Source organism: Geospiza fortis, unplaced genomic scaffold (assembly GCF_000277835.1).
Source record: "Geospiza fortis unplaced genomic scaffold, GeoFor_1.0 scaffold27, whole genome shotgun sequence".
Lineage (NCBI taxonomy): Eukaryota > Metazoa > Chordata > Aves > Passeriformes > Thraupidae > Geospiza > Geospiza fortis.
Genome location: NW_005054329.1, coordinates 5036354 through 5052026, shown reverse-complemented (window position 1 = coordinate 5052026; position 15673 = coordinate 5036354). Strand labels below are relative to the sequence as shown.

General features: G+C 41.8%; 1 protein-coding gene across 1 annotated transcript in view; it reads right to left on the bottom strand.

Annotated features, from left to right (window-relative positions):
• Positions 1 to 15673, bottom strand: part of FNBP1 (formin binding protein 1) — a 65535-nt gene that overhangs the window by 16351 nt on the left and 33511 nt on the right. Inside the window, exons 7-10 of the mRNA XM_031057302.1 lie at positions 10087 to 10215; positions 8198 to 8344; positions 4566 to 4763; positions 3023 to 3175 (exon numbers count right to left, since the gene is read on the bottom strand). Of these exons, the coding sequence (XP_030913162.1) occupies positions 3023 to 3175; positions 4566 to 4763; positions 8198 to 8344; positions 10087 to 10215 (627 nt within the window). The remainder of the gene's footprint in view (positions 1 to 3022; positions 3176 to 4565; positions 4764 to 8197; positions 8345 to 10086; positions 10216 to 15673) is intronic.

Below are 15673 nucleotides of genomic sequence, written 5' to 3'. Positions count from 1 at the left end.
GACTTGCTCATGTCAAAGAGTTACTTTATTTTCCTTATTCCTTAAGACAGTGCAAAAAAGGAGCGTGATCCCATTTTTTCTGAAGTAAACTTTTTTCCCTGGCTTTGTACAATTTGAGAATTCAGGTTATCAAGAAATCCAGGGAGCACCTGCTTGGCAATTTGGCTGAATGCTCTAAAATAAGACTTAAAGAGCCTTGTGGGCACCTTCACTGAAGGTGTCTGGAGTGGAATTCTGCCAAGGAACAAACCCAGCAGTGCAGAGACAATTCAGAGCAAATGAAATGATCCAGAGTCCCAACTCCTGTTACACTGTGCTGCCCTGCTGGTCCCTGCATGACCTTCCAAAAAGCTCCTTCCCTGATGTACAAATGAAATGTTCTTCTTTTTCACCTGACAAATTTAAAGGATTTGTGGGTGGTTTTTGATTTTCTTTTTGCCTGGTTAGAATGATTTTATTTTTGAAGGTCATATGGCACTTTGATGATCTCTTAGTCTGACCATTTGTAAAATACAAATCACCAAGGAGCTCTAAAATGTGAATTTGACAAGTGTCCAAATGAGACAGAGCAAGTTGCCAGAGGTTTTCAGCCTCTCCTCCTCCTCCATATCTCTAAATGATCCAAGGGGCTTGAGTTCATCCCTCTGGGATGAGAGATGATGATCTGAACACTGGACTCCAAACCCTCAGGATGAGTCAGGCAGGAAAAGTATTTACACACAAACATCCTGGTAGCTGAGAGGGGAAGGAAATAAAATAGCAAAAGAACACAGTGAAAGGTTTAAATGAAGATTTAGCAATAGCCCTTCCTTGCACATTCTCAATGAATGTGTCAGCAGAAATTTGAGGGATTCCAGAGAAGACTATAGGACATTGTTCTCATTACTTTGCCTTTCACACAAAGGATTTAAAACAATATGGCATGCAGAATTCTTGATTCTGTGATTGGATTTCTTAGCTATTTAATACATAAAATAATGGCCTTCCTTCAGGAACTGTGATAAGCAATTAGTTGTAATTGCTTATATGGCCAAGCAATCAGTCAGTAGGGATTCATACATTTGAAATACAAACTGGTGAAGTGCCCATGGAACTACAAACCAGTATTTTTAAGTAGGAAATACTCATTTCAACATTCTGTTCTCTGAATGTCACTATGGAGCATTAGATTGCCACACACCCCCTGACCTCCAGCAGCACCTTCACCCCAGAGTGAGCCAGCACTGCCCAGGACAAGGAGGGCTCCAGCTGCCACCCCTGGAGTGGTGCCACCACCCAGCACACCCTCAGCTCTGCTGCTGCACAAGCAGAACTGAAAGTCTGCCTCCACCTGGAAAAACCACTGAGAAAAGATGCTCTGAGACAAATTGCAACTGAGGTAAGGAGGGACACGTTCAGAACCTGCCTTTGGACAGATTAGAAACTTCCCACTTCCCCAGTGAAACAGGGATGGGAAGAAATGGGATTTTTTGTGTTCTGAGTGTCCCATTAAATGGCAATTTCCTAGCAAAGAACTGAAACTGTTTAAAACATCTTTATTTTTAACTGTTCTGTCTGTAACCAGATGAGACAGTGCATTGTTTACAGCACTGCTCTCAGTTCTTTGTAACCAACCACTGAAGTTCCCCATGGAAATCATCTCTGCTTTTATACAGCTCCAGTCCTCAGACCTAAATGAGTGCCTGGAGCAGAATTTGGGCTTTTTTAAGTAGTCACTTCCTCACTGTTACTGTCTGCTCTAAAAAACATTTAAAATACTGAACTCTTTTATCTCCTTCCTGTAATTTTTACAGGAGAAAATAATTCTAAGGGCTTCACCTAGGAGGCAAAGCCACGCTGTGCCAGCAAATTTTCAGTAGAACCATGCTATGTATGAGTGTCTGGGAAGATAAAGTCTTATTTTTGTTTGAAAAATGGCAAATTTTATCTCAAGGACCTGACATTTTATTTACTGCTTATGAAGACCACCAATGAGAGGATTTAATTCCACACAAACATTTCAACACTGGTGTATGAATATAACCACAGCTGCTGTCAGCAACAGGAACAGCAGCTGACCTGGAAAACCTCAGGCCATATTTCCTTCTTTATCAACAGCAAAGGAGACAGGGACACTGAGCTTGGAACAGTGGTGTTGTGTCACAAAATGTGGGTCCAGTGTGACCTAAACCCAGGAGAATCCCCAAATGAGCCCTGGAGGCTTCCAGCATCTTTCCACCACACAATGCTTAAAGCAGCACTGACACACTGCACTGCAGCTGCTGGCAGGGGAATCCCAAATGCTGCTCCCTCTGTCATTTGGAGCCTGCATACTGCACCAATAAAGCTTTTGCACACAGAATATGATTTTAAACTGTGCAGAATATGAGTTTAAACTGTGCATTGTGGTGCTGGGAATTGTGTCCCAGTCTCCCCTGACCTGGCAGCCCTGGCTTAAAGCACACATGGACCATGGAAAGGCTTTGTTCCCACCCAGAATCAGTTCACCTTCCTCCTCTCACCAGTTTTTATCTCAAGACTCAGAGTTCCTACACAAACTAACACTGCAGCACCTGAACCACGAGATGAGTGACTGGAACAAAGTCCCCACTGCTCCAGTGACAATGTCACATCATTCCACACTGAGCTTTTACCAACTGAAATCACAACTATTATCTCCTAGAATCCCTCCTAATTTACTCTTCTAACACAGACATTGAGCTGAACCCACCCTGCAGAGAGAAAAACTAAAGACTTTGACTTCTTACATGAGCATTATTCATGTTCAGCTCCTCTTCCCCAAGACACCCAGATTTGTAGTTTCCATCAGGAACTGTACTTTTTGTGGTTTCATTGTGGGGGTTTTGACTACAAATGGCTTGATATGTTGGGAACCCTTGGATTTGTCTGCATGTTGTGATAAAACACAATGGAACCGTTCACAAAACAAAAGTTTTTACATAACAGAACGTGCAATAAAAGCGCAAGAAAGAAAAGAGAGAGAGAGAAAAAGAGAGAGAGAGGTATCCAGAGGAGAACTTACCCCGCGCTTTAGGCTCCTGAAGCAGTGGATTTTGGGTTTGGAGGTCATGAACTCGTTGAAGCGATGGGAGAGGGGTTCCTTTTGCTGCTTGGGAGACTGGGGGCCGTTGGGAACAGCAGAGGGTGAGGCAGAGGCAGGGGGAGGAGGAGGGGGCTGATGGGGGGATGTTAAAAGGGACATAAGCTACGTATAAGAGATGGAGAAGTGACAGAATAAAAACCAAAATAAAAAGATAAAACACAAAACGAAAATAAGCATCAAAACCAATATTTGAAATTCAGAGAAAAAAACAATTAAATAATTAAATATTAAAGGCCATGGTTTAAAGGAGGGGAGAAAGCAGTAGTCAAGAGTCGTGTTAAATGAAGAGTTGTGATAAATGAAAGTATTAGTAAGTGATGCAACAGAAGAGTAACACAAAAGTATTTTGAAGGAAGCTCATGCAGACCCTTCCATGCAGCACTATCCCCATAAATTGCCCTGTTCTGCTCTGTGGACAGCTGCAATAATGCATATGGATAGAGCTTTCAAATACCTGAATTTAAATGGATCAGATAAGGAAGGTACCTTAGTGCCCAGTAGCGTTTCTATTATCTGGAAAACAACAAACCACATTCCTTCCTGCTTCCAAATCATACCTCAGCAACGTGCACCACACTTCACTTGTACAGATCACTCTATGAATTTGCTCAGGAGTCAGTCCTGGTTGTGGTTTTATTCTGGCTACACTGATGTAAGCACCAGACAGTGAGTCCTCTCCCACACCAGCACTACAGGAAACTTGAGAACCCCTTTAAAACTCAAATTTAAGTGCTTTGGTAAAGGGTCAGAGCAAGAGTGGGGTCAAAAATACAAAGCTATTCTGGGCTTCCATCAGTGTTACTGAAACCTGATTGAGCCCAGTCCCCCTGACACGTCCTGGTAACCCCAGATAAATGCTGCCATGCATTATGGTGTAAAGTATGACAGTGGGATGAAAAAGGTTTAATGGGTACATAAGTTAATATGGTCTTTTAAACAGTCAACTGCTCAGTTAGTTCTGCTCCATTAGTTGTGCTTCAGAGTGAATCCCAGCAATTCCCTGCTCCCAGCCACCCCCCTGCTGACCCCAGTGCACAGACTGGAAAGACCACGCAAATGGAAAGCCAAGGAGAGTTTGAGGAGTGTCAAAACAGTAATGCCACACTGAAGCTTCCCACAGGAAACAAGGTTAGTTGGCACACATGGCACTAGGTAAGTGGTTTACAACTCCTTCTCTGAGTTAGGAACAGAAATGGACCATGGCAGAGACGTGACAACTTAAGTTAAATTAATTTTAAAACTGCAACATAATTAACGAAATTATACAAGAAAAAATAATTAAAGTTATAAAGAAACTTAAGTAACCAAAGACTACAACAAAACACCATATTAAGACATCAGTTATTAACTCTCTGAATCTAAAATTCTCTTTAAAAAACTAAACTTGCCAAGATTACGAGACAAGACACAAGTTATTGACAAAAGACATACTAGCACCAAGCTCAAGTCTGCAAATCAGTACCTTATTTTTCTTGATGAATGGCCATAACTTGCCCTTGGATTTGCTGCCATACTTGGGCTCTGACTTCCCATCCCCTCTGGAGTTGGAAAGGCTGGATTCAGACACTGTTCTCTTCATGGGCTGTGTGAAATCCTCAAAGTCGACGTCTCCTGGAGGCTCAAATCCTGATTTAAAGGCTTCTATTACCATCTGGGAATCCTGGAATGGGAAAATAGACCAACACAAGAGTAAACATCTCAGACATCAGATTGGTGGCACTTTAAGGCAGAACAGGAATGTTTGTCTGTGTGGGACCAACCCTGGGAGTGACCAGGCTCATTCCTGGGAATTAATGCCCTTCCAGAGCCCAGGATCTATGCAAGTCTCTCCACCTTCTGCTGGAAAGGGGTAAAAGCTTATGAACTTCACAGACTAGAAAAGCAAATCACACTTCAGTAAGTGATTCATAACGAAGATTTAAGGTACAGATTTCCTGGGAATACAGCTGTTAGCAAATCAGAGGAAAATTCCAATAAAGACTCCTATAAAGCAGAGCTCTCGTGTGATCAACTCTGCCACAAGTCAACAAGTTGGTTGTGAATTTAGTGACAGTAAATGGCTGTAAATGTTTCATGAGCTTTACCCAACATCTGAGCAGTCCAAGGTCACACCAGCAGTCCTGTGCTCTAGTGTAGGAGCCACTGAAGCCAAATTCCTTTTTGGCACTGTTAGAAGGGATCTAAGTCAGCCACAAACTGGCTGTAGATTGTGTACAATGGCTTTGCTCTTTTGTTTTGGACAGAGGGAAAAGAAAAAAAACCCCAAAAACCAAAATCAAACAAATCAAATCCAAACTAATCCATAGCATTCTTCCTACTCAAGTCTACAAACAAAATTAATTATGCATAAGATCAAATTCAGACCTCAGCTTGCCAAATGCATTTAAATCTAATGGACTCAGGAAAAAAATATCCTAATAGACTTCTTATCTACTTGTTTTCTTGGGAAGAGAGATTATGCTATACTCTAACAGCTGTATTCCAAGATCTCTAGAGATGCTGTGCCTTGGCACACAAATATCATTATTCTCTAGAGAAGAGCATCACTGCCCTGTTACATAAAAAGAACTTGTTGCTTTGAAGGCATTTCACAGGTTCTGTGAGTGGCTCTAGGTAAAATGCTGTTCAGGAGAAATCTGCTGGGATATAAACATATCCAGAGGCCAGGCTCCATTGAGCAAAACACAGCTACAGGAAAAGCTTTGCAAAAGTCTTCATGGGATTGTGAAGATCCACGTGGATTTAAGATCCTCACAATCTATCAGGTGGCACCATGAAATTCCTGCACGAGTTTTAGGGAGGTAGAACAACACTTTCCATTATCCTGTCTTGGCTTGACATTAAAACTTCCAGAGATCTAAACTTGAAGATATGTTTAATGATAGACATGAAAGCAAAATGAAGAAGGATTAGAGAAGAGGGGGAAAGAGCGGAAAAAGCTAAGAGAATTGAGGTTGTTCAGCCTGGAAAACAGAAATCTTTGGGGTGACTCAGCTGCTGCCTTCCTGTACCTAAGGGGAGCCTACAGGAAAGATGGAGAGACTACAAGAGCCTGGAATCTGTGGATGCCCCATCCTTGGAAGTGTTCCAGGCCACATTGGACGGGGCTTGGAGCAGCCTGGGCTAGTGGAAAGTGTCCCTGAACATGGCAGGGAGTGGAACTGGATGGGCTTTAAGGTCCCTTCCCACCCAAGCCATTCTCTGATTCTAAGAGATGTTATATTAAATATTCCATTGGTATTTTATCCTATGCATGGAGCTTTCACTTTTCCCCCTTTGAATTTTACAGTGTTCCTTCCATTTATTCAAAACATCATTCCACTACAATGGAGCTAAAAATAACCAGCCTGCTCCATATATCACAGAGATAATGTCATAACAGGAACTCCAAGCCCATAACAAATTCATTTTATCTGCTGCTAGAGCCCTCTGAATCAGGTTCTGCACAGGTTCACCTGGCAGCCACCACAGCTCACACTTGCCACACAACCTTTGTGGTGTTCAAGTGGTTAGAAAGAGGAAATGGAAAAAAATATTTAAAACTGATTTAGAAACACAGTAACAGCAAAGCAGTATTCCCTGCTAAGTCCAGGCAGTTTCTATTGGCATTAACAGGAATTCTATGCAGTGCAGTGTGGGCATAAAGCAATCCTACTTACACAGCTGCATGTTTAATAACCAGTGCAGCACTTTCATTATAATCAACATAGTTAGAAATGACTGCTCCAGAGATGAAAAAATCCTTGATGATATTTAAGGAGAAAGAAATCTTTATGAACATAACTGTTTCCAGATAGGACACACTAAGCCCTCTGCAGCTGCTCAGATATAACTATTTTGGTTAAATACATTTTTGTCAGCACAGGGTTTACAGGAGATCCTGGTAAACTCAGTTATAAATGCTCAAAGTCATCATTTCCCATGTCACACTTGTGTATGAGCCATCATGGACTTATTTGTGAGCAAGAGAATATAAAATTCACCCTGATTCCAACACCCAGCTTAATTTTAATGTGTGTTTTGCTAAGAAGACTTGGGCAGCGTGTAGGCTGAGATATGAATCTCCCCAGCATGATTTCACCATGCAGCACCAAAAGCTGGATCTCAAGCAGGGTGTGTTGTTCTAATATGGGAATTGCTGCCCCAGTTCCCCCTTTTCCCACTCAGAGTGGTTTTCAGATCCCTGAGTTTCCTATGCTGCTCTCTGTGAGATCAATTGCTGAACAGAGAGTAGAGGATTAATTTCAAAACTTCAGCCTTAGGGTTATGCTGCCAGTTCATGGCTTCAGGCACTGAACAGCTCAGAAAAGATTCCAGTGAAAAACATGTATGGGAAATTCAAACAGGCAGCAAGAACCATGCTGTCAGCATTTGAAGCACTAATGTGAAAGGCTGGAAGAACAGAGGCTTCATATAGGAAGGGAGCAGATCACTCTGCAAACAAAACAGAAAACACATTTGGCCTTGTGGTCACTGTACATCAGGAAGCTCAACTGAAATCTTTTATCAGCTTTTCCATCAGAGAGGTTTCTTTGCATCCTGTAAAGGAAAATAACGTTCAGACATCAAGATTTGCTCATTTATAGATTGCCAGCAAACCTCAAACCTGTAAAGAAATATTTTACAGAAAGATTTTGTGATAATTCCTGTAGCCAATACTTTAAATACTTTCATTATTATAAAGCTAACTGGAATTAGGCATTTCTGAAAAAGACAGCTTTCTGTTTATGAGACATAGAAACACCTTTTTAAGAATTGGTGATTAAGTATCTGAAATTATATCCAACAACACATGCCGATGCCTGCTTTTAAAATGCAATATTTCAAAAAGTAATTATCCTAATAAAATGAGAGAATATTCCTTATTAAAAAACAAAAAAATTAAAAATTATTGCAGGCATTTCTGGATGTTAAGTAGATTTGGGTAATAATCTGAGCACATCCTGCCTCAGACAAAGCAGCTTGGGACAAGAAGCTGTTCTTTGGTTTAGTTCTGTGACTGCAAAGCTCTTGTGCTGAGCCTGGGCCCAGGATTTCAGTCTCCATGAATTTAAGACCAATACTAAACGTGACAGCCAACAATGCAACACTTACATTCTTGTGATCCACTGATTCTGCAGCCTTTGTTATCTCATCCAGACACTTCCCAATGATGGGGATCACTTGACGGTCGACTTCTGCAAAGGTTTTCATGGATTCCCCTATCCTCACGATTCTTCTTTCCTCCATCTCTTGTATTTTCTGAAATATTACATTTCATTCAGGTCAAACATCAAGATTAACTTCACAGTTTCACCCAGTTTTCCTCTCCAGCTTACATCAACTACTTTAAAACTTAAGGATTAAATATATTTTTAAGAACAAACTAGGACAGCAGTTCTCAGGAAGGCACCAAGTGATACTATTCCCTCACACATCAAAACATCATTCTTAAAGTAATCTCTTTTACTATTACTGGAAAATTTTCAATTAACTTTTTATGTTAAGAAATGCTGATTTGTCAAACCCCAGCTTTAGACTTTTGTAAGGATGGTTCCTAAGGCTTTTAAAAGAATTTCTGCAACAAATTCTTTCATTTTCTGTGCATGTTCAGAACAATCTAATTTTCATTCCACTGCAGAATCCAAGGAAACAAAGATCTTGATGTCTCCCCTTTTTTTCCATGGAAGGCAATTTCTGGTGTTTAGGGAGTGCTGTACATCATGTTTTGTTCACAGTACATCATGTATTGATGTATTAATGCACAATAAAAACATCCTGTGTTGTTCACAGCACAGCTCCTCACTGCTCAGTGGATTCAGTTCCAGGATCTCCAGCATCTCTTCCAGGGGCCTCTCCTTTACCAGGGAGGGAAACTGAATGTGGCATAATTCCATTATGACAAATTATAGCAGGATACAGAAGGGCATGAACAGGAGCAGCCTGTTTCACACACTGGGCTGCAGGAGCAGTCAATTTAAAAATCCCCTTTACCTTGACTGATCCACAAGCAGCATCAATTCTTTACAACACAACTTATTTCAACATTTAAAGCAAGCCCTGGAGCTCACTGTGCACTGAGAGGGAAGAGGGCACATCTGCAGGACTTGACCATGCCCACCTAGAGATCAGAGTGCTCCTCCTCAGCTCCAGCCTTTGCTGGATTCCAGGAACAGCTTATCTCAAGGCATTGGTTTGAAATACCATGAGGCAAAAGAGGAGGTGGCCATTTAGCCCAAAAGTTTCAGCAGTGGGTGAGAAGTGTGTTTGCCATGCAAATATCAGCTCCTGCTCATCTGGTGACAAGCATGTGACATGTCCTCCCTTGAAAAGGTTGCATTTTCCACTTCTGATGCTCATGACCCATTACAAGGGAACAGTCATTTAGAAGTTCTGTTCTACTACATTAACCTCAATTCACTCATTCAAGCACAAACTCAGAACTTCACTCAGAATGAATCTGATGGATTTTTTATTCTTCCTCTGCAGCCTGTCCTTAGGCACCCTAGGACACAATCAGTGGCTTCCTTAAAACCCTTTGGACTCACTGCTGCAGAATTCTTGTGGTTCACATTTAACCATCTGTGCAGCCTGGTTTGAACACAGATTTTAGAGGGCTGCTGGACTTCACAGATGCAACAATGCCCAGCTGCCTCCTGCCCCAACAATGCCAGTGATGCTCTCCCTCATCCCCAGCTGCACAGACACAGGAGCTGAACAGAGACAGATTGTGAGGATTCCAAAGACTGTCCTCATCTGTCACGACACTTCAACGTCACCTTCCTTGTGTGCTATTGATCCCTTCATATCTAATTTGAGAAAAATGGATAATTTATCCTACCATCTCTCAGGGTGGCAGATTGCATGTAAAATTTGCTAACAATGACCAAAAAAAAAAATCACCAAAAATTAAAAGTCAGGGTCATAGAATTGAGGTGATGAGCAATATATTCTTGTCACAGGATTATGGGCTACTCTAGAGCCCTGCCAGTGCCCTTCCTTACCTGGAAGATGTTTGGTATGTGTGTGTAGTAATGCTCATGCTGCTCACTGTTGAACTTCTGTAGCGTGGAAGAATATTCAGCTTTGCTGTCTTCTGCCATCTGATGTCTTAGCTGGGCTTGCTGTCTTGCCTGAAGAAATACCAAAAGAAATTTATAATTTAGGCTACATGGAAAGCAATTGCATTGTGGTACTTCTCATCTTACTACCCAGAAACATTATGAGACTGAACAGCAGCTTTTGGTTGACTCCTCTTGTGTGAAACATTCAAGCTGCAGTGTGGGCAATGCTGCTGCTCCTTTCTGGGGTTCCAATGTGCTACTTCATGAACAATTTTGCATTCCATGAGCAACCTCTGCTTGAACTGCACATCAAACACCAAAAAGAAGTTGGTCCCTCACCTGCCCTCGGGACAGGCACCTTCCCAGCACATTCATGGACTCATTTCTTGCTCCCCCTGTGCCCTGGTGGGTATCACCTGATGCTTTCCTCTAATGAGCTGCTTCCCTGTTGGTGAGCAGTGTTTTCTGGGGAAAGGGAAGTGGGAAAAAACCCAAGAATTTTGTCTCATTTTAGCCAACATAATCATGACAAAACCTCTTCACTGTGCGCCCTGCAGAGCCCTTTCTCCACTCCTCAGCCAGCCCTGGCATGAAGCACACAAGGAAAGAGGAGCCTGAGCAGCAGCTGAGATGCCTCCCTTCCTATTTTTACCCACACAGATGATTTGCTTTGCTATCCAACATAGCAGAGCACTGGTCAATTACTCTCACTTCTTACCCTAGAATAATCTGTCCCCAAGTGACCCTTTCATGTTTTCAGATTCCTCCCCTTACAGTTCTGTTCCCAAGGCCTTCTGTTATCTGTCTCACTGCCCAATATTCCTCCTTTACTGCCTCTCCCATCTGTTTGGTTTAGATGCCTTTCCATTCTGCCTTTGGCCTTCACACAGCAGCTCTTCCTTCTCTTCTCTTCCAAAATTCCCTATGCCTTCCCCACACTGAAGCTCCCCCTCCCTGGCTGGAGCTCTGCTGCTGAATTTTTGAATAATTCCTTCAGACAAGGCAGAGAAATGCTGCTTTAAAAACCATTTTTCAGGGGACACAACAAAGAATTTTAGCATATTTTAAGTGGGCTCCCATTAAAACCAGTTCAGAACAGGGTTATTCTTTGAACTGTACCAAGCAGACAATAGTTTCCTGACAAGAAATCCATGGAATATCAAATCATGGAACGTTTTTGTAATCAACACATTCTGCCAGGAGGTTTCAAATCTCAGTTTGTAAAGAAGTAGCCTTCCTCCACATTTGTCAGATTTGCACATCTCACCTAATAATTTATTTCACCTCAATTCAGATATTGCTTCTGCAGTCAATTGTAGGAATTTCTCAGATCCCCTTCACATTCTTTCTCCAGAAATAATTCAAGCAGAATGAGAGACACTGGGCACTAAGTGCATCACAGGAGATGAAACAGTAGCATCAAATGGAGAAGAATGTGACTGTAACCAAATAAGTGAATCCAATAAAAGACATATATTCAACTTTGCCTGTTCCCAGGAGTTTTAACTGTCCAAAGGATGAGTGCTTAGTTCCAGAAAATTCACCTCCTGCAATCAAATTCCAAGAAGCCACATCAATCATTTCCCTGCCCAAGTGCTATAAAGTTTATTAAACTTTACCATCCACACACTCACACGCAGCTACATTAAATACAAGTGGAAAACAATATATCCTTGTGCCACAAATACAAATTTACCAGGAAAACCAAGTCAGCCATGGAAAGGCAGCAGCTGTAAGAGTGGTTCACACTCATCTCCCAACCCCTTCCTCACATCCCAGCTGCTGCAGATCAATATCCATTTGGGAGGCCCATTCTCCTCATCTACCCAAGAGCAACCCATTGTCTGAGCTGATTTTACACCAGCCCCACTCCCACTCATACAGCTTTCTCTCCCTTTCTTTTTTAAAAAATAATTTTAAATAATGCAACTCAGGAATTTGTCCCTTGACTCTATTGTTGAAGCAGAAAAACAAGAAATCCATTATTACACATTTCCAGGCAGACCCAGCAAACATTAAAGCCATCAGAGTTCATTTCCAAACTCATTGGCTGGATATGACAAAGTAACTCTGAGCTAAATGTATACAAGAGTAGACACTCAGTTTCCAAAATTATCTTAGCTGGCCCCAAATAAGAGGGGGCAGCAGATGAGTAAATAAAATTGGGTGCATTCCAAAACCAGAACTTTTTATATGAGAGCCCTAGTGATGCTTTGTTTCTCTTGGCCATTTAATGCATTTGGCAAGCTTCAAACTGTTTAAATATCTTTCCAATGAGGTATTTGGATCTTAAAATAAATAGATTTTTCTAAAATCTAGAATTTTTATTACTTCATTTCAGTATGTCACTTCCTCTAACATCATCACTTCCAGTATTTCCAGAATTGTACCTTATAGTGAGACTCCTGCACTCTGTTGAAGCACAGAATGATAAAAACAAGTCAATGATGTTAAGTTTCACATTCAGAGTAATGGATGCAGTAGCCCAGAACTGCAGAGAGTCACAGGAGCTATTTCAGGAGTAATTTATAGCTGGGCTTTACAGAAAATCAAGTTTTGCTTCTTTGCTGCTCACTTCTGCGTGCAAACAGCTTCAGAGAAGTTTTTTTGGGGGCTTCTTAGAGTCAATGCTAAAAGATTTGCTCTGAACAGTATTTCCAGGAGGAAAGGCTTTGGAATAATTGGGGTCTGGAAAACCAGACGATGACTTCAGACACAGAACAATACTGGGATGCAGCTTTCAGTCAACACATTCTCTCCTTTAACTGGGCAGGGATGAGTGAGCAAGAGCTCAGTTTCCAGCCCCATATGTGAAACACAATCCATCTCTCCAGGCTGACAGATTGCTCAGTTGTAAGAGATGTCAGGGCCAGGGATTCTGAATGCAGCAAAAACTCTCCTCTTCAAAGGAAAAAAGAATGAGGTCACCTTTCAGCACAGCAGAAAAGCAAAAGGGGTATGTACACCTGAGGGGTTTGTGGGGAGAACAGCAGTGTTCTGCTTCCAAATGTCTGGCACTGCAAAAGATGCACAGATTTCACACATCTCCCACCCCAAATACACCTTTGTAACATTTTTTGCCCCAAAATAAACGTGCACAGTGCATACAGGCATTGCTTCCTCCCTCAAAGTCTGGGTTTGTTAAGGCAGCTCTTGTCTGAGCTCATGTGGCAGCACCAAAACCAAAAGGTCACAAATGTCAGTGCTGGTCTCATCCAGGAAAGTTCTCCCCAAAATGAACAACAGCCCAGGAGCTGCAGCACCTGCGGCCTTGCAGGGAGCAGACAGGTAAACTTTGGGCTCCCCTTGCACCTGCAGTCAGAGCTGAGCAGCCACAGCAGGGGAGTGTTGCTGCAGCTCTGAGGGAACACTCCAGGTAAAGGAGAGCAGCTCTGACAGACTGAAGCAGTAACAGCTCACCTGCAGCAGGGAAGGTTTATTACAGGTGAGCTTCTCTCTCAGAATCTACGCAGAAGTGCCATTAAATAGAATCAAATCCAATCTTTTTCCTTTTGTTTAGACAGCCTTGTTGCTTGATGGGTAAGAATGCAGGACAGTAACTAACTGCAGAGTAGTATTAACTTGAAAAGTGCTGATTTCTGTGGCTGTCTTCAATATTTTAAAAATATTTTTTAAAAAATCAGGCCTCAGCAGCACACCCATCTTAGAAGAAAAAACCCTAAATTCAATGGCCATATGAGCTGTTAACACACACTGTGGCATCTATCGCTTAAGGCAGTGGGAAGAGCAAAAACATTGTTCTCTCAAGATGATTTTAACTCCATTTCCTGCAGATTTTGTTCTTAACAACTGAGTTGCAGAACCAGACTCCCAAAATAACAATGAGTTAGCTCAGATAAATGACTCTACCAGGAGTTCAGAGATGCCAGAAAGGAGATGCCAGGGTAGGACACTGATGCACTGAAATCTGACTTAAGTATTTATGGGGGTATTTCTTTCCCTTTCAAAATAAGAAATTAGAAGAAAGCTAACCCTGCAAACCTTTGAAATAACTCATGTTAGAGAGATATGTTTAGTGTGAGCCTTTTTATCACCTGCTTGAAACCAATAAGTTCATCAATAAGATACAACTTCAGCAATCAGTGCACAGCAGAATGAGACCAAAGAATGACAGACAAGGGAATTTATCCATAATCCTTGCAAACAGCACTAGTAAAGGTTTATATATTGGTCTGAATTAAATCAGTTCTAATACTTTATGCCTTTGAGCAGAAAAATTGAACAGAGAAAGGGAATATGGACACTTTATGATGGGCACTGTCAACCCTGGAAGTGTAAAAAAACTTTTGCAACTGCTACACTTTACATGAAGGCTCTTAGAGAATTAAATGCTTTCATTTATATTGTTCCATTTACCTTCTCCCCCAAGCCTCCTTTGATAGGAAATGCAACTTGTGATGAAGTGCAGGAGAAATTTTTAAAAACCAAGTATATTTTCTACCATTTTGGTCTCCAATACAGAAAAGAATGAGGATATTTTGCTGAGAACAATTTTCTGAGACACATTCCAGAAACAGCAGAAGGGTCAATAGACACACTGTCTTCTGGGTTTACACAGACAAAAAATGCAGCTCCTCAGGGCTGTTATGGTGGGAGTGATATGAATAACTGAAAAGGGCAGAAAAAAACTTTGGCTGTTATTCAGCTGGTCCACACTAAGTGGAACAGTTCAACTCCTCAGGAGTTGCTCTTGTCCAGCATGGCAGAGATTCCAGTCAAAACTTTGGTGTCACTTTGTTTCTTCTTTCTTTTCTCCCATTCTGCACCCCCTCTTTTCTTTCAAACTCAGACAGCATGTGAGATGCATCGCTGCCAGGCCACTGCCTGCCAAAACAGATCTGGCTTTGGCAAATCCAAGATCAGACTAAATTGCAAACACAAAAAAAAAAAAAAATCACCCCTGCCCCCTCCCCTCAACTACCCAATCCCTTTAAAATAGCTTAATGATAAAGGCAGACTCAGAAACACTTCCCCAGTTTCAGGAATGCTTTCTATTGCTCCTAGATTTTTCAGCTCCAGGCTCTGGCCCTCCCTCCTGCGACCTGGGCACCAAGAGCAGCACTGGCAGCATGGGCAGGGTCATTATTAACAGGGGGCATCCTGCCACACACTCCAAAACAGGGCCAAGGCTCCAGGCTTGGATTTACAGAGCCTCCAAATCAAGCTCCACTCTTTACTATTTTGCAATAACCAGTTGGGTCTCTCTGAACTGGCAAGAAGAGAAAGGATTTGGAATTTGCTTTCCCAAAAGAAAAAAAAAAAAAAAAGGCAGAAAGGGGCTGCAAAATAACAGCAGGGAAAGAAACAAAAAGAAAGGATTTTTCTTTTAACATGTGAAGAGGTGGAGGAAAAATCTGAGACTCTGTGGGTCCCTGAAATCCTTTGGCTGAATATAATATACAAATGAGCAAACCACTGACAGAGGATGGAAAATCTTCCTCACCACATCTCAGGAACTGTTATCTAGTGCAGTCTCACTGCACACAATTCTGCCAGAATTCAGAAA